Genomic DNA, 25,965 nt, shown 5'->3' on the forward strand with positions numbered 1-25,965 from the left:
TTTAATTGCAACTGTGGAAACTTTTAAGCGTATGTGGATTATACAAAATACTTGTACATATTGTTTTATTATCGGAAGCTTATATGGATTTGTACTAATAAAGTGAAAGTGGCCAGTGTTTAAATACCTTTATTTTAAATGTATTTTATTTGCAGAGGTCATATTTTGTTAAACATAAGAAATAAAAAAGCATATTTTTCAGTGAATCTCTGCATGTTGAGGACACTGTTACTTTGAAGGGTACATTATTTTAAATGCCATTTTTCACGATCTCCATGTTCAGAGCATGTGTGTGGATTAGGAAGGTGTGTCTCTGTTTCCTGCATCATCTTCAGCCTGGAGAGGGCGCTCAGCATCCCTGTCAGTCTGTTCCTCATGGGAACCCAAAGTCTGATACATACACAAAGAGAGCAGAGCAAGACAAGGTATTTAAATGATTGTTTACACATAATTCTAATAATTTCTAAATATGTAATCCAATATTAGACTATAAAAAGATGCATTATTGGCTCCCACAAGATATTAAATATCAGGCCTTTACTAGAGATGGCACTACACTACATAATTTGCATTTAAATATTATTATGCATTAAATATATTGTTTACAACTCATAAACTGACTGGTTCTTGCTGTGTTTCTTCACTTCGTGGGGAATGTTCAGAGACCCTGAGTGATGATGATGATCTGAAATGACGTGTGTCTGACTCCTAAACAGGGACAAAATGAAAGAAATAATCCTGAAGAAAATCTGCATTATTTTATGAGGTTATATAATAATCCCTCTCAAGATGATTTAGTTCCATGTAAGCCTAATTGAAAACACAATTAGGATGTAAAACTACAACAACAAAAAAAGTCCATGTTCAATGCACAGTGTCTTTACAATGTCATGTTTATTCGCATCAGGCTGAGACTCATTGCTGGACGTGTATCCCTGCTGTGTTTCTCTCCGCAAAGCTGACGTGTCGTCCCATGCCTCCCTCTCGGACACTACAAACTCTTTCTCTCTGTTTTCATTAGAAAGATCAGCTGATGGACTGTGTATTTCACCAGAATGCATCTTAATTGGAACAAATAGTGTTATTTCATGATTGAGTTGTCATTACTATCATGTGCATTTCACACACTCACATGATTTGTACTGGCTGGGTCAAACGGATCTCTTTCATGAGGCTCTTCATCCTCCACAATATCTGCTTCTCTCTGAAATGATGACGATTTTAGAAAAGACGAGATGAGATGAGATGAGATGGGACAAAAGAGGGGAGAGGTGTACCTGGTCAATGGGAAGCTCTACAGTTGTGTTTTCATCCTCTGCGACCTCTTCAGCACCTCGAACCTCCTCTCTCATACTGTTCTCAGAGGCCTTAAACACACTGTGCTCATCTAACGCAATTACACAATATCACACAAGAGAGACAGCAACAGATTAATAAACAAAAAAGTTAAATTTTATTTAGTAAGTATATTTTATTTAATTGTTCAGCATTCACCTGGTGTGGCTTTAGGTGGGGGTCTGTGTGGGTGTCTGCGAACTCTCACAGGTCTGGCGTAGAAAACAGAGTTCTCCTCTCTTTCTCCTCTCCTTCCTCTCCTCTTTACCAGCTGAGGGGAGCTCTCTCGCTCCACCTCATCTCCTGTGGACTTCACACGCCTGCCTTCTCTCTGAAAGCAGACAGCATTTACACAAGATATGTTCAATATAGTGGGTCAACGATCTAAAGCCTTTTTGGGTTCGTTTGAACGATGACGCTCTACTTTAAAGCACCAATAAAGAAATATGGATTTAAAAAAATGTATTGTTTACGGTGTATAACAGAGCGGGAAAAATGGGAGAATTAGAAAAACTGAGTATTTGTTTTTTTTTACCTCAGGTGAATTCAGGAGGGTGGAGTCACTGTGGCTGTCCTGGGGAAAAATCTTTCTACTCTGAGTCGGATTGTCATAAGAGAACATTAACGAACTTCAATAGAACAATTTGTCTTATGAAAATGTATTAATCTGACACACTAAAAATAAATATACAGCAGGGCTCCATACGTAGTCTGATATATTTATTATATGATTTCATAATGATTTGTGATATATTTTTTTTTATAAAAAAAGAAATATTTAAGATATATTTATTTTAACTCCACTGTATATTAAGTGTAAATAGTACCTTAATTCTTCTCTGTAATCCTCTGTCTCCTGCATAATGTCTAGAGTGAAGACAGATGGATCCTATTTAACATGATTTCATTACTTACACTACAAGTCAAATGTATGGGATCAATAAAATTGTCATAATTTTGAAAATAAAGAAATAATACTTTTATTCAGTAAGAATGCATTCATTGATCAAAATAGAAAGTAAAGACATGTATAATGTTACAAAGCATTTCTATTTCAAACACTGTTCTTTTGAATGTTCTATTTCAAAGAATTCAAAAAAATGTTAAGCAGTACAGCTGTTTTCAACACTGATAATAAGAAATGTTTCCTGAGCACAAAATATTATATTAGAATGATTTCTGAAGGATCATGTGACACTGAAGACTGGAGTAATGGTAGCTTTGCCATCACAGGAAGAACTTTCACTTTAAAATATATTAAAATAGAAAATAGTTATTTTAAATTGTAATAATATATCACAATAGTACTTTTTACTGAATTTTTGATCAAATAAGTGCAACCTTGGTGAGCATGAGTGACTCCTTTCAAAAATATAATATAAAAAATAAAAATATTTTTTTTATTCAGTAGTGTATGTACAAAAAAATTAGAGTATTGTTCATCTCAATTATCCACCCTCATCACCTGTCCGCGCTGCTGCCTGTCGCTTTGTTTAGCAGTATCTCCACATATGGGAGTTTCTTGAACCTCTCTGTTCCAACAGCAACATAGCTTTGCCCAGACTCCAGCTCCTCTGTGGAGGTCACTGTGAAGCCCTCCAGAGTACAGAGCCTGAGAGGTCAACAAAGTGAAACGATTAACAGGAATCAAAACAATCTCACCATGTATGAGGACTTGCTTCATACGCTTATCGTAACACATACAGTATGTATATTTTTATCACCTGCGCACGGCTCCTGTGCGAAGCATGGCTTTTTCCGAAATGAGGCTCAGGATCTGCTCTAGATTTTTCTGCATGTGTCTGGGAATGATCAGACGCAGGGCAGGACTGAGGATGTCCCCGTTCCTAAATACACTGAATATGAGAGGGAGGAGGAAGAATAAGTTTGAATTTCTCTGAAAGCATGATGAAAAGTGGTTTAACAGAGTTAAGCATTATGTTTGTGCATTTAAATGTCTGAGTTCTCACTGTATGATGCAGGGCAGAGTGATGACCTTCCTCCATTTTGCAGACACATTAGGCCTGACAAGTGCTTTAGCCTGTAAAAATAGAACGTATTATTAATAGAAAATTATATGTATTATTTTGTCTATGACAATAAGAATACTATACAAACAATAATTTTTGTATAGTGACAGTTAAACTGTAAACTAATTCTCAGGAAACTAATTTCCCACACAGTCTCTCATCATGTCTCTCATATCATGTTGTATCCTCTTAATTCTCACATAATGCAAAAATTGCAAATCAATATTTAATGTCCATTTCATATTCAATCGCATATTGTATCACCTGTTGGGGCCAGGCTAGCCAAGCAACAATTAGGCCCTTAGAATCCCTGTACAAACAGGGCCTGAAAATTCTTGACAAAAAGCCACTCAGGCACCATCACTGTGACATATTACATAAGTGCAATCTACTAACTTTTGAAAATTTTAGAATATTCTCAAATTTATGCACAGTTTATAAAATCTTAAAAGGTTTGACCCCCACCTGTTTGGCCCCCACCGTGAGTTTGTCTGTTACCGTGGCTCTGTGAGGACCACTAGAATAGTTTCCGTATATAGCTGCACTGTACCCTTTCGCTATTCAGCATTTGGGCAGGCAGCCTTTTCTATCAAAGCTGTGATACAATGGAACACAATTCCAGATAATATAAAAACTTATGACTTGTTTGGGGCCTTTAAAGATAATTTAAAAAAACATTTAAAACTTTCACAACAATGCATCCACTAATTTGTCAGTGGGTAATATTATTTTTTCTTTAGTCACATTTACCTCTTTATTCTAGGGTTGACGTAAGGGTTGAGAAGGGGTTGTGTGTGGGCAGGCATACCATTGTATGTTGTGATTATAGTGTGTGTGTGTGTGTGCGTGCGTATGTGTGTGTGTGTGTGTGTGCGTGCCAGTGAGGGGCATTAAAGAGCATATTGCAGGTTAAAAAAAAAATCTAAATTAATATATAACCTTGTATGAAAATACCATATGAAAAGGTAATGCAGGATTTAAAATGTTTTAAAACGACATAAGGGCACAAATTTAGTAGATAAAGTGAGCGTTTCTTTGACTGCTCGTAAAAAACGTTTTTTTTTCAGCACGCGTCATTTTACGTCACCAGAGGGAGGGAGCCTCAGTAGCGCAGATAGGTTTGTATTCAGTAGAGCGGGTAAATTTGCTTTTTTATACTCAGAATGACAATTTGGAATGTAAAGAACAACATATTATACAGTTATTTGTTTTATTAGGAAAATACCATATACATAAAAAGAATTGGGCTTTTTTCACATTTTATAAATGACTTCACATTATATGTACATCTCTTGGAACAAACTAAAAACAAAAAAGCTATGAAAACATGTAATGCTTTGAAAGCACTGGATTTTATGTAAAACTTTTTTTGTATTTTTTATTTCCTGGCAGCTAATGTTAATGTGATATTGTGAATATGTAAAACCTCTTGTGGCATCGAATAAAAAAAAGTCAGTGAGAGCGGTCGTGAATCAGTGTTTTCGGTAGTTTTTGTATTTTAATTTATCATCGTCATGGTAAATTATTGTGTTTGTGGAGGTTGCAAAAACTCCGGCCTGTCAGGACATCGAGTCCACAGGTTTCCTAACAAGAAAAGGGACGGTGCTGCTGTATATCTATCGTGCCTGTGTGCGGTGTGCGGTTTGTGCAGCTGTAGAGACGGGATTTCTCTTCCGCATCGGCTTCGAAAAACGCGGTCGTGTGTAGCGTTCACTTCAGATCGGAGGAACAAAAACGTGTATATCAGGAATAAAAATATCTATCTGTCTCTCGATGAGAAAACGCTAAGTTATATCATGTAACGTTAGTCTGGATGGATATTAATGAGCATGACGTACGCGCCTGATCAAAGATAGTTTATTCTGTTATTGGTAAATTCCAATACTCCTAGATTGACCAATAATAGCTTTGCTATTAACTGATATACGATGGTAATAATCTGTACAATATTGTGAGCACAATGTATATCGTTAGCGAACGTGTATATAGGCTATATCTATAAGTTAGCGGTGGTCTCTCACCACGACACCTGCCGTGGCGGCGTTTTAAATAGGCCTGCATTCCCCTCTGTGCATGTAGAACAACGACATTATCGACGAACGATATACACCACATTTTACCAAACAGAATGAACGATGCACTAATAACTCTATTACACTATTAATTAAAACTCACAGTGAACAGCATTAAATATAAAAACACATATGCCTTACCTTTTTGTTGCAGTGCAGTTTTTATTGCAGTGGTATAATGTTTTGCCGACAGCACTATAGTCCTCATTTTTTTATTCCTGCTTCCATTCTCCTGATTGCTATTATTTAATTTCTTCTTAAAAAAAACATCCAGGGAAGATTGAATAGGCCTGTTCTTCTAATGTTTACTCAGTATCTGACAGCTAGGCTAATCAAAAATAGCGTGATTAAGTGATGCAATAAACTGCGGCTGCGCACACTCACTCCACGCAAGTTTTTTTATAATAATACTTTTGCAATAATGTGTGTCTCCTCTGACCGTTGTTCTGTCTAACATTAATCCTGGCCTGTCCCTGCTCTCTCAGCAGCATAGCAGGCTCATAATTGTAAGGCTGTCGTCCGTGGTCTGTCATACGAGTAAGTCCGAAATGTCATTGCGATCCATTGTTTTCCTGTTGTTTGAATGGTTTGAATCGACCGCTCTCCCGCCCGTTACGTCACGCCCGTCACGCCCATTTTCAGATGCGGAAGTAAAATTCTCTCACAAAAACGACTCCAGAAGCCAATGTAACGTTTTTTTAAGTATATTTTAAAGAAAATCTAATTACTACATTGTTTTTCTATACATTGACTCGTTGGGTCCTCTAACCTGCAATATGCCCTTTAAGTACATGTTATATGCTCTTGAACAATGTTTGATGTTTTATGTTTGATATGCCGCATATTCTTGAATAATGTTGATATTTTAATCTGTGCTCTATGTTTTTGTATTTATTTGTACCTGGGGACTGCAGATGTAAATTAGCCTAAGGCTAACTCTGGTGTAATGCATCAAATGTTTACATTTACTGTATGTAATTAATTGCACATGGTCCCTTTTAAATAAAAATCAAATCAAATCAAATCATTTCTTTATTTGGCAAGTACGTAGCGGTCTAATAAGCAGGATAATGTGCAGTCAGTGATTCTCCACCAAAGTAAATCAAATATATTGATGCTGAGTCAGTGTCCCCTGCTCTCAAGGCTATTATTAACAGTGGTTTTAGCAGCTCTGTGCGCAGCATTAAGGGGTCAGGCTCTTAAACATGTCCTAACAAGCTTTCTGATCTGATAAGTCTAGCGTGTCTCCCCTGGCCTTCTATTGTTGGAAGGGACAATAACACCCCTTTCTCCCTCTCCTCCTCTTTATGACACACTTCAGCTAAACATCCACAGCAACAACAACAAAAAAATCACAAACACAACATAACACGTACACAGACAAACAGGTATGATTTTTGATGCATAATTGCATATATCAACTTCAGAATATTGTAAAAATTTTGATTTATAGCTTAATTAGATTTAAAAAGCAACAAATCAGTAATAAGTACACAATTGATGTACCTGTGTTGGTTCCACAGCTCTGAACATTGGACCCTTTTTCAGTCCTGTACTCAGATAACTAAACACATACAGAAAAGACAAACAAATACTATGCAGGTTTTAGCCATTTATAACATCAAGCCTGGAATCTAGTTTATTGATGCATGATCCTACTCAAACTCATAAAATATTTCGGAATATTTAGAATTTTTTTCAGATATTTTCATCTTAATTTTGGTTTTAAAGTCCCCCTGTAGTCAATAATTGTATCCCTTAAAACTCATATTTGATCACCAAAATGACAAATTCAAAAGTTTTTTCCTTCATGCCTTAAAATAGCTTGAATGTAACTCTACACCCTTGCCTCATTTGGTATACGGTTCAATGAACATTTACACTCACACCCACCAGCGATTTCAAACCGCGATTTTGAGACGGTCTACTCTTTGGTTTACTTATGAATTTGCACATGGTTTGTCTTAAAGCATATTAAAAACACCACATAGACATATAAACAACATTAAAAGCTTGATTTTCACCACAGGGGGACTTATATAATTTTGTCATGTGTTATTAATTAATTTGTTAGTGTATATATTTTTTGTATTTTAGTACTTCAACTTATTTAACATTTATTTCAGTTAGTTGCAACATTCATAACTTTTGTTTAGGTTTTTTAAGTTTAAGCTTTTCATCTAATTCTTATATATTATTTAATTTTCAGCTTTGTTTAAATTACTGAAAATTATTTTTAAATTTAGTTTTAGTTAACAACACTGACTTTGAAGTTTTGGTATGTTATCAAATTAATACTTTGATAAATGTGGTTGAGGTGTCCAAACACTGAAACCACTGAGTCTCAAGATCAAATTGTTCCCTTGATGTAAAGGACAGTGTAATTCAGAATATTCTCATTCTAAATGAATTCACACTTACTCCAGTTTCTTAAAGCGCTCAAACCCTGCAGCCACATACTGTGCCCCTTGCTGTAGGTCAGTGAGGTCCGTGACCCGGTGGCCGCAGCGTGGCGTATAGAGAGTTCGAACAGCCAATGGAGCTCCGATACTGAGAGTGATATCATTAAGAAATGCATCCATGTTGGAGATTTGCCTCTGGTTGACCACAAATCTCCTTCCTGATCCAAAAAGACATACACATACACACATATAAAGTGACTCGTGTCGTTTTATTTTTAGAAATATATACAGTATATATATATATATATATACAATTTAATATTCAGTCTATATATATATATGAAATATATGACACATATATGAAATGACACATGTAGTTTTATTTCAGAAATACTGTATACACAGGGGCTAAAATTAACTCTCACTCGCCAAGCGCCAAATGCGTCTAAAAATTTGGCACTGGAATGGACATATTCGCACAAAATTATGTAAAACAAATGCCCGTCTCTGTGAGTATATATCCTAGTAAACACAATCAGTAATTTCTTTAGTGAAAGTAAAAAGTCGAGAAAGAAAGCGCATGTGTAGTACAATCTCACATTGTGTACAGCATCAGTATATTGGATCCGTGCAGGTGTTAAAGTGACAACATCCTAATATATTTCTGCTGCTGTCTTTATGTATTTTTAAGGTCAATCAAACAAAAAAGGACCAAGAAACGGTGTCATAATTGGCTGACGTCATGAAATAAAAATGTACCCTTTTTATTTTGTTATCGCACATTACTAGTCTTGTTGTAAACAATTCATCTGTGTTAAAACAGAAAAAAAAATAGTTTGTCATGGTAATCTTGGTAACACTTTAGAATACTGTATCTTACTTACTGCATAACTAATAAGGAATTATTGAAGAACTAGTAGGTAATTCTTCATTAACTACTTCTTCACTGCTGTTAACTACTAAGGAATATGTGTTAACTAATCAGTATGTAATATAATTTTATGATTGTGTTAAGTTACAGTTAGTTAATCAATAACTAATGCATTCTGGCATACCTCCTGAAGAACTACCATTAATTATCTACTAATTAAGGTTCAAGAAAAATAACTAAGTAGTAACTAATGAACAGTCATACAAAACTAACCTCAGATTAGTTTTTATATTTTATATACAGTACTGTGTGTGTCTGTTTTCCTCAGCATAGAATGCCATTGAGTAAATTCATGTATTTTAGGCAACAACTGAGGGGAACTGAAAATATAGGGAACTTATTAGTAATTAATAAATAATTATTAGATAATTCTCCAGGAATTATTTATAATCTGGAACAGTATTCTAAAGTGAAAATACAGGGAACCCATTAGTAATTAATAAAGAATTATCAAATAATTATCCAGGAATTAGGCTACTTATAACCTGAAACAGTGTTCAAAAGTGAAAATATAGGGAATTTATTAGTAATTAATAAATAATTATTAGATAATTCTTCAGGAATTACTTAGAACCTGGAACAGTATTCTAAAGTGAAAATATATGGAACCCATTAGTAATTAATAAAGAATTATCAAATAACTATCCAGGAATTAGGCAACTGATAACCTGAAACGGTGTTCTAAAGTGAAAATATAGGGAACTTATTAGTAATTAATAAATAATTATTAGATAATACTTCAGGAATTACTTATAACCTGAAACAGTATTCTAAAGTGAAAATATAGGGAACCCATTAGTAATTAATAAAGAATTACCACATACTTCTGACTCAAATAAAACTTACTGTTAAAAAAACACTATTAACGTAATCACCTTTGTAAAATACACGACAATGACTCGTTTAAGCTACATGATATCTTCCTTTATTTCAGATGATATTTTGTTTTAACATGTATACTGCCTACATTTAAACTTGTTTAACAAACATTTATAATCAAAAGTTAAAATTTAAAAGTAATTCAAGTAATCAACTGTTCTCGCGTCTCCACGGTAGTGTTGCTGGATCTCTTGCGGGAGCTGGGCTTGTGTTCGGCGGGGAAACTGCTTAACTTCAGACCGCCGCCCTGCGTTTCACTGCCCATAAACAAACAGTGCACAGCTCTAAGAACATATTTAACATCTGATGTAAATAGATTTACTATATTTATGAATAAAATAATTTGTTTTATTAAGGGATCAGGCGTTTCCATCACGCAAAAAAGACAGACTCAGCTAGGTAGGCTTACTGACATCGCGTCCTTGTATGTTGCCTTGCATAAAATAAAATGATTTACAGCACAGTAATGATTTTACAGATTAAATACACAATCCTGTTTTTCGCAGAAGAAATGCACCAAATCGGCGGCGCTGAGAACTCTCCAGAAGAGGATGCAAATGCCTGCGCTCTTGCATCACCAAATCACTGTAAAATGTAAGCTACCGTGATATTGCCGGAACTTGAATGGTGCAAAATAAGTTTAAAATGTATAAGAACTAAGTATAATAATATGCTTTTTACTTTTTGAGTACTTTAAAAATTAATTACCTTTGTACTTTTACTAAGGTAATTTTGAAAATGGCCTAATTATAATTGTACTGGAGTAATATTTTATTGGGGTATCTTTACTTTTACTCAAGTACTTGATTTGTGTACTTCTTCCACCACTACAATGCTAAAAAAAACTGGATTATTGTAGTGACTACTGTGTATGACTGTTCATTAGTAGTTACTTCATAGTTATTTTTCTTGAACCTTAATTAATAGATAATTAATGGTAGTTCTTCAGGAGGTATGACAGAATTCATTAGTTATTGATTAACTAACTGTTACCTAACACAATCATAAAATTCTATTACATACTGATTAGTTAACACATCTTCCTTAGTAGTTAACAGCAGTGAAGAAGTAGTTAATGAAGAATTACCTACTAGTTCTTCAATGATTCCTTATTAGTTATGCAGTAAGTAAGATACAGTATTCTAAAGTGTTACCGTAATCTTTAATCAAAATCTGAACATTTCCTTCCTTCCCTGATGATGTCAGTTTGATGCCTTGGGTTGAATATCCTTAACTACTCCCTCCCATCCATCAGTTTTCTATGAGCGAGGGATGGAGAGGATGTGAGCTAAAGTAAAAACCCCGGCCTCTATCCTCCGTTTTACAAGGAAATACGTCACAAATATAAAAAAATATTTATGGCCGGTAAAAAAGCCATTGAGAGGTGTGGCAAAAGCTTAGTTTTAGGCCCAGTATATACAGTACAGTATATATGCTTTGACGGTGACATACTGCAATTATACAGAAAATTGTTTTAGAACCTGTTCCAACCTGAAAAGAAGGGGTCTCCATTTCTGTAGACCTTTACACTCTTGACTGGAGGCAGGTGACTAGAGACACCAGTGGATGCCATGACCCTAAACTAGCCACATTAACACACACCTGTAAAATAAACACAAATAGAGATTAACCCCCTAAATAGGACACCTTACTTATGCCATCAAAATGTAACGATACATTTGTTAACACAACTGTAAATGACATGTACAGATCCCAACCTTATTCACACACAAGAACACATGAATTGATTCACTTAATACAGATCAGAGATGCACACACATCCTTATGTAAATACACAAACATTCACAAAAAATACTTACAAAGGAAACTTATATTATCCAGTTGATCACCTGGAGAGAAATATCATCTGGTCTGTTACTTCCAGTTGTGCTACTTTTTTTGTGTTTATTTCTAATAGTAAATGAGCATTGAGTGTGAGAGACTCAAACACCTCACCCAGACTCCCTCCCTTTTGCACACAGACTGAAGTGTTTCCTGGTTGTCATGGCAGCATTACTAACAATGGCGGCGGCCTTTGTGGGGCTTTACAATCAGTAACAACAAGACAGAGAGGGTGAGAGAGAGAGAGAGAGAGAGAGAGAGAGAGAGAGAGAGATGGGGGGGGGGGGGGTAATTTATTAATTACACCACCAAGAACATTTTACCTCTATTCCTCAAGAAATTTAAATTAATCGCTTACCTGAATTAATAAATAAGGTTAGAAAAAAATAAATAAGATTTATTTCACCCAAACAGTGCGCGAAGAAGTGTCAAGTGTTTGTTCGTGTCCTCGGAGAATTATGTCCCTTGTCATCACTTCAGACCAGAGAGCCCAAACCTTTACACACAGTGACGTAAATAACCTCCGTGGAGTGATAATGAAGAAAAACTGCCTTTCGTTTATCATTTCCAATAAATATAAAACAGCAACCCTGAAATGTGAAGTTAAGTCAAATAATGAAGTTAACGTTTATAGGCTACCATATATATTTTCATGCCTTTTATAGTCGGGTTTAGATTAGAGATGGGCGATAAAATAGTTTACATTTTGCGACGATATAAACAATCAAGCAGAACGACATCTGCTATAATGTATACAGCTTTACGTGAGTGTATACGTGGATAAAGATAGATATATTCAACTTTTATTATCTGTAATATAGTTTACGTTTTGTGACGATAAAAAAAATCACGATTTTTTCAAAGATTTGCTATTTATTGTGTCAGTATATCATTTATATGAGTGCGGTTAAATCGTAATGTAGACCACTATAAATCCAACTTTAAATTTATCGCTGGGCTATAATACTGGTTATATTTTGAGATATAAAGAATCTGTACAATAGATGCAAATAAATTACAGGGTTAAAAAATTCTCACACACTGCCCACTTCTAAGCAAGCTGCTAAACTGTTTAAAATTAATAGCATACTAGTGATACTACTATACATATACATGTATAAATATACATAACATTGTATGTATTTAGTGCCCTGAAGAAGTTTTATCCAAAAACTTGGATAATGGAGAGAATGGTCCTTTCAGAATTAAACATTAACGGCTTAATTGTGATACAGGAAAAAAAATATCTCTCCCATCTCATATGTGCAAGTTATATTTATTTCTGAAATGTAATTTATACAAAAATACAATCTCTTCTTTAACACAGACACATTTATGGACAAAACAAACTTATAAATGAACATGATTTACAACAATTCTTAAACATTCTGTAAATGTGCTGTAAATGTTACAAAGAAATTAGAAAAACATCTCTCAAAATGTTGGTCCACCTCAGACCTGGTCCAGTATCAGTGTGACACATCCATTCTCTGTTTAAGGGTGAGATACTGCAAAGGAGCAGAGCAGATACATTTTCAGACTATATATATTAAACATTAATGGTAAAAAATATAAACGTTTCTCACTTTCTTTCTGCTACTGATGGCTTGCTGGATCCACAGCAGCTCCATGGCCAAAGTGCTCCGCTGCTGCTTCAGGGATTCAGGAGTGTGTGCAGTGTCTTTCAAAACTGAATGCAAACTTGGTCCTGCCAAAAACAAAAACATAAAGTCCAGCTGTTTTATTTTTTAAATAATCTGCGTATTTTTTTTTTTTTTGCCAAAGTCTCTTCTCATAGCACCTGTCTGAAATAAGCTGCTGTGGCAAACATCTGAATTCACAGCATTGCAAACTGTAGTAGAATAATCCGCCAGGTTTTGTCCGACCACATTCTCTCCTCTCTCGTCCACAGGTGTGGAAGTGTCTCTGCTGGCTGTTTCAGGAGCTTCGTCTCTCTCCGGTACCTGGATTTCAGACTGTGGGAGAGTTTTCTCACTGTTCTCATTTTCTATCTTCTGTTCCCTCTCAGAGTCATCCTGATGGTCATCATGGCACTGAAACCTGGAGCGTTCATACTGCAGCAACAGGCTTTTCTATAGATTACATTATACGCATTAAAATCTATTATTATGCAATGTGAATATTGATACTGACTGACATACATGAATCAATCAATTAATCAACAGATGAGATGCATCATGCATTCGATAGCTAAATTACACAAACAATGAAAGATAATGAAACTTTAAGGCATAGTTTCTGTGACAAATGTAGTTTTTAAACAGCAGTAGACAGTATGAGAAATGAGTAATGACAGAGAAGCTCACAGTGTCAGTAAAGTGAGGTTTGGGAATGATGTTTCCTCTCCACTGCAAGTGATCCAATCCTCCATCAATCTCTCGCACGATGTCCTCAAACTGAGTCTGAACCAAACTCAGACCTTGCCTCATCACATAACCGCGACACTGAGCCTGGAGAACACAATACACAATGTTAGCTTTACTTTCCTGATACTGGGACTAAACTGAGATCAACTAAACCTCTGCACATGTTTATTTATAAAGCACAAGCTACAGAACTTCTGTTGTTAAAAAGTTCATTTAAAGACATGTACTATTCAAAAACAAATTTCATTTGTTATCTTATACAGTTTTTAAAATGTATTCAAAAGAACAGGTCCTCCCAAAAAAAAAAAGATCTCCTGCAAAAATGAAGATAAACAAATGAATATGAATAACGACTGTAACTTAGTGTAAACAAAAATGAACTTGCCTATAGTTACTCATCAGACAGACGTTTAAACAAATTATTTATAATTTATAAAACATATGCACACCAACTTTAGAAACTGAATCAAAATAATAATAATAACAATACCTGAAATTGAGTTAATATCTGAATCCATGTCTGTTCGTTCATAGCGCCGCTGTTTGAACGCCTGATTGTGCATTTCTTCCCCAACAGACACAGCGAGGATCCGACAGGATTTCAGCTCATGACTGCCACCCGCTGTTTGGAAGAGGTTTTGGTAATTCCTGGTATGCAGTACTTTCATGTCCCCTTGATCCCAACATGTACAGACAGTACCGGTCAAAAGTTTGGATACATTACTCTTTTTAATATTTTTGAAAAAAGTATTTTATGCTCATCAACCTTGCATTTATTTGATCAAAAATACGGAAGTAAACAGTAATATTGTGAAATATTATTACAATTTAATATAGCCTACAATTTAATATTTCTATTTTAATATACTTTATTTCTGTGATGCAAAGCTTAATTTTCATTAGCCATCACTCCAGTCTTCAGTGTCACATGATCCTTCAGAAATCATTCTAATATGCTGATTTGATACTATTATCAATTTTGGAAACAGTTGTGCTGCATAATATTTTTTTGGAACCTGTGATACTTTTTTTCAGGATTCATCTATGAATAAAAAGTTTAAAAAAGAACAGCATTTATTCAAAATAGAAATCTTTTCCAACGATATAAATCTTTACTATCCCTTTTTATCAATTTAATGCATCCTGAATAAAAGTATTAATTTCTTTCAAAAAAAGAAAGAAAAGAATTACTGACCCCAAACTTTTGAACGGTAGTGTATATTCTTAAAAAATATTACGCAGCACAACTGTTTCCAACAATGATGATAATAAATCAGCATATTAGAATGATTTCTGAAGGATCATGTGACACTGAAGACTGGAGTAATGATGCTGAAAATTCAGCTTTGCCATCCCAGGGATAAATTACATTTTATATATATATATATATATAAGTAGAAAACCACTATTTTAAATTGTAATAATATTTCAAAATATTAATGTTTTTCTGTTTTTTTTTTTAAATCAAATAAATGCAGGCTTGATGAGCATAAGAGACGTAATGTTAAAAATAGTAAAATTTGACTGGTACTGTATACGTTTTAATATATTGTATAAAATATTGAACCCCCAATTTAAATGTTTTTTCTTTAGCACAATTGAATGATAATATAGGTGAATAAAAAAAACTACTTTTGTTTGAGAAAATGTCATTTTGTCACATTTAATGCTTCTATACTTCTAACATTAAAAAATAGCAAATTATTAAGAAATATTTTTTCCCCCCTTTCTCTAAAATCAAAATGCTTCACACAATACTGCATCTCTTGTGTTTGATTTTAATGAATCAAACTGCTTACACTACCTATTACTTGATGATTACCCATGAGCAATAGTAAGTCACAAAAAGTCAAAGTGAGTTAATTGTTGCATTAAGTTTTATTACTTAAAGCACACAAATAGAAAATAGTTTATATGCACTGATAAACAAAAGACATGGACAAAAAGCAAAGGACACAGATATTTTCTTTTTCAAATAACTAAATAATAAATAATTCACAGAAAGAATACAAATGTCATTTTTCAATGATTCTTTCAAATGCTTTCGACTACAGCCTGCACGTGCAGATGCAGGATCAGATTCCTGCCATGAATCAATCCTATATCAATTTAAACAGACTTCCCCTCAATAGCAACAGTACTGATTCTCTATTGAAATAGTTGGAGGTAGGCATAGCGGAGGTCAGCTGTAAAATGAAGTTACTGCATTATGAAAAATATATACACAATTCAAACGGGTGTTTCTTTTACTTTCCTCTAAACTTGTCCATTTGTTGTGCTGATGTTTTATAAGTGAAACTGGCGTAAAATGAGAAGACTGGCTTTTCATAAGGGGTTGTTGTTAGTAAGCTTGTATACGAATTATGGACTATGTAACATTTTTTGCAGCAGTTTTGATCCACTGCAGATCTTTATAAGATGTTACAGCACTGCTTTTGTGCTTTGGACTAGAGACTATACAAATCTACAAGTTTCAAATACAATCTTGTGCTCCATGAAGAAATAGAGGAATTCTCGAGTCAACTCCTCTCTAATTCTAGAATGACCCAAATCTCAACTTTTTTAGAACCTGAAATTTGAAATGCCTGATTCCAATATGTTTTCAATTTAGTTACACTAAACACACACACACACACACAAATCCTGTACATTTCCATCAGTTCCATTTAGAATAACAAACAACTTCTATCATAATTGTTCCTATCAACATAGATATTTAAAACTCTAGTTTACAAACATGGAATATAACATTATTTGAAATAACCGTACTTCAATTTCAATTTACAAGCATCTACAAAAAGACTCCATTCCATCATTTCGAGAGTCCCATGAAGACCTTCCGGTAAAACAATCCATGTAATCTAGAGGCTGAGAAGAGGCACTAAGATCAATGATCTCAAGCAGTCCTGAGTGAGTTTATAGCTACTCCACAGCCATTCACAACATCATTCCAGAGAACACCGACCGATAACAAAAAGAAAATCCATTGTGTATGTGCTGGTTGACGAATAAAGCAAGTGTTAATCTTCTCCTTCACTGCTGTCATGGTTGATCTAATAATTCTAGATCTCAGGTTTCTAAAGTCTGTTCTTGTTTAAGTGAGTGGAATCAACTCATTCAAACCCTAAAGTAAGTACAGTTACTATTTATCCCAATTTAAACACTTTAACAAAAATGGCTTTCAGGCTCAAAATCATTGGAATTGTTAAATGCAAAGAATAAAATATTTAGACAAACAAGAAGTGCCTTTTTTGTTGTTGAATTTCATTCACATGGAGAATGTGCTTTGATGCTGCTGCCGTCACTTAGCATTGCGTTAGTCACGGATCACGATGATGGCGCTCATTAACTTGCAGTTGAGTTGTAGCCATGGCAACTTGGGCTTTGGTCTGCACAGTGATTTGATGGTCGGCTGGGTTTGGTTTCTTGCTTCAGGTGTTGGAGGTCTTGGGTAAGTCTTGATTTTCCGCCAGGTGGAGTTTCTGTCTGGTTAAACAGCATTAAGGAGATATGCGCTGCTAATGTACATCTAATGTACAAGGTCTGGAGGTCCTATTACATATAAACATGCTGACTCCAGTATTCTTTCTGCACATATAATGCATGTACCTATCTGGCTTCCATTAGGACACACCTGATCTACGATGTTTTGAGAAACACAATCCCTACAGTTACTGAAACTAAAACTAAGTGCTTAGCTGAGAACACTGAGAGCTTTCAGTCTAACACAAACCCTGTCTGGATAAACACCATTTTTTTCACAATATATTTTACTTGAGAGAGAGTTGATTAAGATTAAAAGTCAATAAACATTGTATTTTATAATTCTTGCAATGTACAACACATACAAACCATAGAGTGGAAGGATACATGGAGCTGCTCAATTCTTCCAGCTATATGGGACAAAACAGAGATGCATTTAAAAAATCAATATAATTTGCTGCTGCTTTAAAAAGACCAATCTACAATTGCTGAGCTGAAAGAGTCAGTATAGCAGGAGGAAGACTTCTTCAGACAATAACAAATCCTGATTATTTTTGTAATTCAGCCTGTATGTTGACAAAAACTGATTTGTGAAGTACACGCTGTCCTTTTTAAAAAATTACGAACTGCACTGCAGAAAAGCTTTTCTTCTTTACACCATGCCCTAACAGTACTAATTTAATAAATCCTAAATATTTTATATCTACTTTTATTTTTGCTTGTTATAAACACCAATAAGATTCTGGATTCTTGGACATCAATTTTGTAATAAATGGGTGAATCCATGTCCAAGTCATATTTTACCTTAAAATAATAAGAAAGAAATCTTATATTCCTTAAAAATAAGTCTTTTAGGACCATTAAATGTTTTGCCCTATGGCATTATTTTAACACAATAATAGATAAATTAATAAATACATATTGTATTAATTTAACATTGTAAATAAATAAATATGTATTATCGTTACATGTATGGTCTGTCTCCTATGTTTAGTCCTGTGACCTAGTTCTCCCCAGTCTGTTTAATTCGTTATGTCATTCACCTGTTCTCTCATTTATGTCATTAGTATTTAAGCTCTGTGTTTCCTGTTTATGGTTCGGTGTTGTTAATGTTTGTGTGGTTTTCCCCTGCGTTTTTCCTGGTTCCTGAGTGTTTGTGAAGTCTGTTTCCTGGAATTATTCCTCGTCGTGCAAGTTTCTAATATACCACGTTATGTGACAATTATTTAAATTGTAAAATATATCATGGTAGTATTTGTTATGCTGCTGATATAATAATGGGAATTTTAGACAAATTTATAAGTAAAATATTGCATTATGGACGGAGAGTGGAGGGGATGTGCTTGATGAAATTATTGTCAAAATGCAAAAGTCTTAATAGTCCTAAAACAAGCTTAATGAAAAAAAAAGTGGGATAAAAAGTAACCTGAACTCGTTTTTATAAGATTCAAATACACTCTGTTATACTGAGTGAACCATCAATAATGAAACAGTTCACACACTCTCTCTCACACACTCTGGGCTCTCTAGCACATACCACTGAGCTGACAGCTAGAAGGGAAATACTATCAATAGTAACTGTCCAGCCCTTCACAGGCTGATGAAAGAATTCAGTCAGAGAGCGACACTTGGACTTGGATAATAATACAAGATTCAGCCACAGGCCTGTATTGAGATACGGGGTATTATTGTGTCCAGTCCTTGAGTATTTGTGTGTAAGAGACGCTCAGAGTGCTTGAATAGTGGAGAGAGAACAAACAGACTGGTGTTCCATATCCAGTCAATCCAGATTCCACTAATGTGTGTGTCTACTGTAAGGTACAAATATACATTTGCACGTGAAAGCAGAATAAATGTCCGTGGTTTAAGCTTCGGTATGAATGCATAAGACATTAAGGGCTGCACGATTTGGAAGAAAAAAATAAAATTGTGATTAGAATTTAAAATAAAAGTTCCAAGTTTGTTGTGCTTGGTTGACAACAGCTGTTTTTTTGGAAGATGGGTGGTGCATGTGGCGTTCCTAAATGCAGGTTATACATGACTCAAACGGTGGATGCAGGGATGAGTTCGCATGGAGCAGAATTTATTGAAAAGACACTGAAAACACTGAATCTTGAGCTCAGCGTTGCGCTTTACTCTGAAACACGTAGCACATATTTTCATTTCATTCGTTTCCACTTGATAATCACACAAAGCCATATCACGATTTCTGTGTTATTTCAATTAATCGTGCAGCCCTACAAGAGTTGGATGATAAAATGAGGTGAATTAATGTCTCACGTTAGAAAGCAGGTGTTCAAGATTGCGGTCCGAAGCATTTTTTCTCTGGTCTTCAGACAGCTCCTCCACATGACTGTCCAGACTGAAATGGAGCCGGGCCAGACGTTCCTGCATCTCCCTCACATGCTCTAGTTGCTCAAAGGAGCACACCTTACCTGCAAACACACCGTGTTATACGCATAGAAACTGAGATAGTACCTTACTAGACTCGTAAAGCAGATCTATATCAGGTTGTTTTTTTTGGGGGGGTTTTTCGCAAATCTGTTTCGCAAATTCTGTTTTTCGCAAATCTATATCAAGTGTTTTTTTTTTTTTTTTGCTTGTTATTGGCTCTCATTTCCTCAGTATCAACATGCTTTGGGCAAAAAAAATTCTTCTTTTTCACAACTAAGTGCTTTGTGGTGTTTGTGGTGCTGCTCTTTCTTGGTTCTCTTCCTATCTCTCTGACAGACAATTCTACATTTCAGTAAAAGATTTTCGCTCACCTACTGTCCCCCTGAAGTAAGGTGTACCCCAGGGATCCGTTCTCGGGCCATTATTATTCATAATTTACATAATATCTCTTGGTCAGATCTTCCACTGTCATGGTTTTAATTATCATTTTTACGCTGATGACATCCAATTATATACCATCTGTACACCTGCTCTATCTGTGACAACCGTCAAAATCTCTGCTTGTGTGCATGAAATAAAAGATTGGATTCATTAAAATTTTCTAAAACTTAAGATGGACAAAACTGAGATTATTTTTACTGGACATCCGTCACTCACTAGCAAAATTCTTACCAATTTCATCTGTGAGATTGCTGGCTCTCACATCAAACCATCTAGTACTGTTAAAAATCTTGGTGTAATCTTTGACTCCTCTCTCTCTTTCCAGGCTCATATTAATTCTATCACTAAATCAGCATTCTTTCATCTATGTCGCATCGCCCAGCTCCGTCCCTTCATCAGTATCAAAGACGCTGAAACTGTCATCCATGCATTTGTCACATCACGTCTTGATTCCTGTAATGCCCTTTTCATTGGTCTATCTGGTAGCTCCATTTCCAGATTGCAATACATTCAAAACTCTGCTGCTAGAATACTTACCCACACCAAGCGTTCTGCCCATATCACCCCAATTTTGTACGATCTTCACTAGCTTCCAGTGGCTTATCGTATTAAATTCAAAATCCTCCTGCTCACTTTTAAATGTCTGCACAGCTTGGCCTCCCCCTATCTTTGTAACCTGCTCCACCCCTACACCCCGACTTGCTCTCTACGATCCTCTGACTCTAGCCTTCTCGCTGTCCCTCGGCATCGCCTAGCTTCAATGGGGCGCAATCATTCAGTGCTATTGCACCCAAACTATGGAACTCTCCCCCCCAATCACTCTGTTGTGTTAATACTATTTCTGAATTTAAAACTAACTATGCTCAAAAACTCACTTATTTTCTGAATGTCACCATTCTTAAGTTGTATTACATTTCGTTGTGTCTGATTGTTTTCTACTGTATGCTGCCCCATCTACACAATTCTCCTTTACTGTACTTTTACTCTCATCTACCTACTGTTGTTTGTTTGTTATCATTGTCCATTGCTATTATTGTTGCTTGTTCATTGTAAATCCTCCTTGAGCCCTTGAAATGCGCTATATAAATAAAACGTATTATTATTATTATTATTATTATCAACTCACTGATGAATTAGGTGGTGTAAATGTGCCACCCTTACACACCTTTGCATTCCTCAAAAATGTCCCAACAATTAAAACTGCCAACCGTTTCTAATTACAGCCCAAACTATTAAAGCTTCTGAATAAAACCCTAGCGCACATGTGTCATACCGAAAGCCTGCAGTTTTCCAGAGTGAAAGTCGTTGAGCAGGTTGAGCAGTCCTCCCTCCATCTCTCTCACATCGGAGACATCGGTGAGGAATGAGTGCTGGAGCGGTGAGGAGGACTGGGACACGCGACTAGGTCCGGCGGGCTGAGGAGCTCTGGGCTTCTCTCTGTGAGGCCTGTATCGGTACAAATAGAACCAGAATCACTACTAGACTCTATTTTGTGGCACCATTTTTAAATGACGAATAAAAACACAAAGATCAAACTTAGGAGAACACGCACACAAACCTTGTGTTTTTAGGGGGAACCACAGGAACGGCAAGAGCTTCTTTAGATGGACCCATTGCCCCCACCGATCTCTTGCACTTTCCCCTGGGTTTGGGGGAGGGAGGATGGGGCAGACCCAATGAGAATGTGGCGCTCTTGCTCGCCGGGAGAACGGTGAGCTTTCGAGGGTTGATTGGTGGAGGAGGGGGATGGGGAAGCGACACTTTGGGACTCCTTTTCTTCCTCTTGTCCTCCATGAGGGCACTGGCACTTTCTAAGACACATAGACAAGAGCTTTCAACCATTGAGATGTAGGAAATACAACATGATCTGATCCTGCACTCTTAAAGGGAAAGGAAACCTAAAATTAAAATGTAGTCAAAAATTACTCACCCTGGTGTTGTTCTAATGCCATATTTATTTTAAGAACCACAAAAGGAGAATTAAAAAAAAAAAGAATCCCACTCGTGCTTGTTCATATAATGGCAGTGAATAGCGACCAGCATCAAGCTTTTTAAAAAAGATGCAAAGGAATCACAGAAGGATGCAACACGTGTCATATATTTCAAGTGATCTGGGAGTATACGATATGAACAACATTATTATTATTTAACGAAAATCCTAATCTTGGCCGTTAGTCTTCAATGCATGGCTACATGACATGCTTGTTCTGACTCTGTTAGCACTGCAGTTCACTCCGTCTCGCCTAGAAAAAGCACACACGTTGTGGGAAATCAAGATTAACAAAAACAGGATAAGAAATACAATCCATCATCCATCGAGGTGAATGTATCCGTTGTGTTCAACATAACAAGAAGTTATCGCATTCACATCTGCCAACGGAGTTCCGACCCCAGAACACATGGAATATACAACAAGTGTTGCATCATGTGATCATTCTGTGATACTTTTGCATTTAAAAAAAAAAGATTAATGCTGGTCGCTATTCACTGCCATTTTATGGACGAAGGGCATACGGTATTCTTCCGTACATTCTTCGTTCAGACAAACACAATCGGAGTTATATTAAAAAATGTCCTGGCTCTTCCAAGCTTTATAATGGCAGTGAATGGCTGTTTCTGTTATGAAGTCCATGAAAATGCATCCATCAATGATAAAAGTCCTCCACAAGAGTAACTCGTGACGCATGTATGACGTAGGATGTAGGAGTATCGTAAGTTTAGACGCCTCTCGTGGTTCAAACAGGGCTGGGCAACAAACTCAAGCTCCTCCGACATTTCTCTTTAAAACATTTTGTTTTGTTTTGCTCTATCCTCTGTGTTTCCGTGTTCGTCATTGCATTCTGCGTCAGGTCAAGGGTCACTCTTCCACAGTAAATCGATGCGTACGGCTGTCTGCCGGAAGCTAGTTATTTTAGTAGATAAAGTTTTAACTATGGATATTCTTCTTACACAAACGCATCGCTTCACTTCAGAAGGCCTTTATTAACCCCCCTGAGGCGTGTGGAGGACTTTTATCATGGATGGATGCACTTGGAAGAGTCAGGACATTTTTTTATATAACTCTGATTGTATTTGTCTGAAAGAAGAATGTCATATACACCTAGGCTTGAGGGTGAGTAAATCATAGGGTAATTTTCTTTTTTGGGTGAACTAAGCCTTTAAGGGAACATTCCATTTTGCAAACATTATGGGAACATTACTTTTGAATGTTCAAAGAACATTCTGAAACAAGTAGTAACATTTAAAATGTTAAACGAACATCCAACAAAAATGTTTTTAAAAAATGCATTAATGATGAAAAGATAATGATTTTTTGTGCTAACGCTTTGAGAATATAAATTAAGACTAAACAACTTTGAACAAACATTCTATTAATGTTACTGGAAAAAACATTTGTTTATAACTTTGAGAGAACCTTGAACATTCCCTGCTAGCTTGGGAAGAACTATTTTTGGACCTCACTCCAAATGACCTTTCAGGGAACAATTTATTTTCTTAGTGTGAAAATATTTTAATAATCTGAAGAACCTTTGCAATGGAAATGTTACACAGATGTTAAAGGTTCTGCATGGAACCATAGATGCCAATAAAGAACCTTTATTTTTAAGAGTGTGGGCTTTTATTCTAAAGTGGAATAAAACATGATGTCAAAAAGGTAAAGGTAGAGTGTGTTATTTCTATTTTAGAGTCACTGAATGGATTTGTAAAAATATTGTTATATGAAAGAGTGTTACCTGACCATTGAACTGAACATCATCCTAAAGCATTAGCTATCTACTTTTTTAATGGGAAAGGTACATGTTCGGGCTCTTTCTGCTTTGTTTTGGTTGGGAAGGCAAACAAGAGCATTACATAAAAATAAGGGCCTAAATTACAGAGATAAATTAAATACTGTGGGGGCCCCAAATATGAAGGTTTGTCACATGCCAGTTCAGTTGGTATCAGTGAACTCAAGTCAATTTCAGCTTTGAAGCGAACAGATTTCAATCATTACAGCAGGTCAGTGAGAGCCTGCGTTAAACATTTAGCAATTATTAATGTCTGACCTTGAGCTGCAAACAGATGGAATAGAAAATTCAATGTTTTGTGTGACTGCATGAAGTTAAATAACAATATCAGAGGTAACATGCTTGATAAATGTCATTGGTAAATGTATATATGAAATCATACTTCTAATCATCCTAACTTTATGGGGTTTATGGGGTTGTTTCAATTCTCCACCAAAACTATAGATTGGTTCTTATGGATAAAGTAACCCTCTCTGCCATTTTCTGGTTTATTTGTTCTCCTGTTCTGTTTCTCACCCTGTGTAAAGAATACCTTGTTATCAAGTTTTTTTCTTAGAAATTGCAACTACTCGGGTCAGGTTTCTTGCACTCTGGCATCAATTCAACCATCTGTATATAAAAGTAACATGGCAGCTTTAAGAATATCAATGACCTTTTTGAAAATATAAGCAATATTTTGAAAAGCATTAAACTGTAGGGCCTATTATTTTAATCCTAAACCTAAACCCAATAGGTTGGAAAAAAGCAATAAATTAATTTCTGAGCAATTTGTATGTTCCTGCCCACCATTAATTCCATATAAATGGTGGATTCTAAATAAGAATCTAGAAAATTCTATATAAAATATATGAATGATGAATATATGAATTGTACATACTTGTATATTATGTATTATAATAGCCATTCAGATGAAGGATTATTCATTAATTTGCCAGTAAATACTTAATAATCTGGGTCAAAACCTCATTTTAATGAATGCACTTTACATTAGGCTACATTACGTATTTTTTACGCGATAACGTTACTCCATTTTTTTTTTTTTGAAATTATAGAATTGTAGCTTATGAGTATGTTTACCAATGCGAGATCTACTGCATTTTTCATTTGGGGAAGAGCTTTTACACAGAATGGAAAGGATTTGCACAGGATACCCCATGAGACGCGATGCGCACATCGTCATATATGGCTAAACAAAACGATTTACTCACCGGCTGGCGGATAAGGATGGGGCTCTTTGAGCTTTCCAACGCAAATTTAAGACGCCCGTGTTGGTTTTTCCATTCCAATGACGTATGATTTATACGCGGTCCGTTTTAAAAGTGCGTGCTGTTTCCAGCGGCAGCTCTCCAAGCTTGGTCTTCTACTTCCCGACCGCGATTCTGAAACTCGTACTATGGTGAAGCTTGGTTATTAATATTCATGAGATGCGCTTTCGCTATTGGAAGAAGCGTCCTAACTACATAATTAATATTCAAGAGCCGAGCCTCAACAATGGGTACGCTTAAAAGCAACGTCAAAATAACCACATTATTATTCATGAGTTAAACCTTCGCCATACTAGGAAAGTGGTCACAATAGGATGCAAGCTAAGCTCTCGTTTAAAGACACGGAGCATCACACTAACTATTAAAACCTCAACCACACAACTGGCTATTTATACAACGTGTTTTAATATGCCATTATACTACAAAAAATGGCTCTATAATGAATTTCTGCATAGTCAACCGTTGACCGAAATCTGTAGCCATTGAGATATGTGTGTCGCCATCTAAAGGCGATTGTGGTACAGTAACGATAAATGATATCCTCAGGTCCAGGAAAAGAAAGTTGTTTGAATTTAGTATTTATTGTCCATATCATTACATTGTTTTAGATTATAAGAATTTTTTTTTTATTAATATGTTATGCTATGTCCACTGTACTGGACACAGGCAAAAAAAAAAAAAAAATGTTTCACCAATCAATTTGTAGGTTTCAAGAT

General features: G+C 35.6%; 3 protein-coding genes across 6 annotated transcripts; all 3 read right to left on the minus strand.

Annotated features, from left to right (window-relative positions):
* Window positions 1-112: 112 nt before the first annotated feature.
* On the minus strand, window positions 113-11,643 carry dcdc2b (doublecortin domain containing 2B). 3 transcript variants are annotated; one of them, XM_056253003.1, is made up of 14 exons: window positions 11,470-11,642; window positions 11,141-11,251; window positions 7,859-8,057; window positions 6,944-7,001; window positions 3,306-3,376; window positions 3,060-3,191; window positions 2,801-2,947; window positions 2,163-2,202; window positions 1,871-1,909; window positions 1,495-1,666; window positions 1,278-1,387; window positions 1,133-1,204; window positions 622-708; window positions 113-390 (listed from the first exon to the last, which is right to left on the minus strand). In XM_056253003.1, exons 2-14 carry the CDS (start codon window positions 11,220-11,222, stop codon window positions 298-300), a joined length of 1,302 nt encoding a protein of 433 aa, XP_056108978.1. In that variant the 5' UTR covers window positions 11,223-11,251; window positions 11,470-11,642; the 3' UTR covers window positions 113-297. The 3 variants fall into 3 exon arrangements, with proteins under 3 accessions (XP_056108978.1, XP_056108977.1, XP_056108979.1); XM_056253002.1 differs by having other exon boundaries at window positions 1,871-1,930; XM_056253004.1 differs by lacking the exon at window positions 622-708 and having other exon boundaries at window positions 1,871-1,930; window positions 11,470-11,643.
* A 1,105-nt stretch (window positions 11,644-12,748) lies between these two features.
* On the minus strand, window positions 12,749-14,433 carry iqcc (IQ motif containing C). Its single transcript, XM_056252980.1, has 5 exons — window positions 14,369-14,433; window positions 13,819-13,962; window positions 13,293-13,584; window positions 13,078-13,199; window positions 12,749-12,999 (listed from the first exon to the last, which is right to left on the minus strand). The coding sequence occupies exons 1-5, from the start codon at window positions 14,408-14,410 to the stop codon at window positions 12,961-12,963; spliced, it is 639 nt and encodes a 212-aa protein (XP_056108955.1). The 5' UTR covers window positions 14,411-14,433; the 3' UTR covers window positions 12,749-12,960.
* Window positions 14,434-16,990: 2,557 nt separating this feature from the next.
* Window positions 16,991-25,374, minus strand: ccdc28b (coiled-coil domain containing 28B). 2 transcript variants are annotated; one of them, XM_056253008.1, is made up of 7 exons: window positions 25,193-25,374; window positions 24,517-24,593; window positions 21,755-22,007; window positions 21,470-21,642; window positions 19,642-19,796; window positions 17,749-17,771; window positions 16,991-17,364 (listed from the first exon to the last, which is right to left on the minus strand). In XM_056253008.1, exons 3-7 carry the CDS (start codon window positions 21,988-21,990, stop codon window positions 17,310-17,312), a joined length of 642 nt encoding a protein of 213 aa, XP_056108983.1. In that variant the 5' UTR covers window positions 21,991-22,007; window positions 24,517-24,593; window positions 25,193-25,374; the 3' UTR covers window positions 16,991-17,309. The 2 variants fall into 2 exon arrangements, with proteins under 2 accessions (XP_056108983.1, XP_056108982.1); XM_056253007.1 differs by lacking the exon at window positions 24,517-24,593 and having other exon boundaries at window positions 16,993-17,364; window positions 25,193-25,373.
* Window positions 25,375-25,965: the final 591 nt, after the last annotated feature.

The sequence above is a fragment of the Rhinichthys klamathensis genome, unplaced genomic scaffold (genome assembly GCF_029890125.1).
Source record: "Rhinichthys klamathensis goyatoka isolate OS25496 unplaced genomic scaffold, OSU_Roscu_1.1 h1tg000100l_1, whole genome shotgun sequence".
Taxonomy (NCBI): domain Eukaryota; kingdom Metazoa; phylum Chordata; class Actinopteri; order Cypriniformes; family Leuciscidae; genus Rhinichthys; species Rhinichthys klamathensis.

Bases quoted from the DNA above. Each gene is read 5' to 3' on its own strand.
- ccdc28b (XM_056253008.1), bottom strand. From the start codon at position 21,990: ATGGAGGACAAGAGGAAGAAAAGGAGTCCCAAAGTGTCGCTTCCCCAT. The intron at 21,643-21,754 runs GTTTGTGTGCGT...GTACCGATACAG, and splicing joins GTTCCCCCTAAAAACACAAG to GCCTCACAGAGAGAAGCCCA. The intron at 19,797-21,469 runs GTATGACACATG...GTGTGTTTGCAG, and splicing joins TGGAAAACTGCAGGCTTTCG to GTAAGGTGTGCTCCTTTGAG.
- iqcc (XM_056252980.1), bottom strand. From the start codon at position 14,410: ATGAACGAACAGACATGGATTCAGATATTAACTCAATTTCAG. The intron at 13,585-13,818 runs GTGAGCTTCTCT...TGTAATCTATAG, and splicing joins AACCTCACTTTACTGACACT to AAAAGCCTGTTGCTGCAGTA. The intron at 13,200-13,292 runs GTGCTATGAGAA...TGTTTTTGGCAG, and splicing joins CAGCAGCTTATTTCAGACAG to GACCAAGTTTGCATTCAGTT.
- dcdc2b (XM_056253002.1), bottom strand. From the start codon at position 11,222: ATGGCATCCACTGGTGTCTCTAGTCACCTGCCTCCAGTCAAGAGTGTA. The intron at 3,192-3,305 runs GTGAGAACTCAG...TCTCATATTCAG, and splicing joins ACTCTGCCCTGCATCATACA to TGTATTTAGGAACGGGGACA. The intron at 2,948-3,059 runs GTGATAAAAATA...TTGACCTCTCAG, and splicing joins CGCACAGGAGCCGTGCGCAG to GCTCTGTACTCTGGAGGGCT.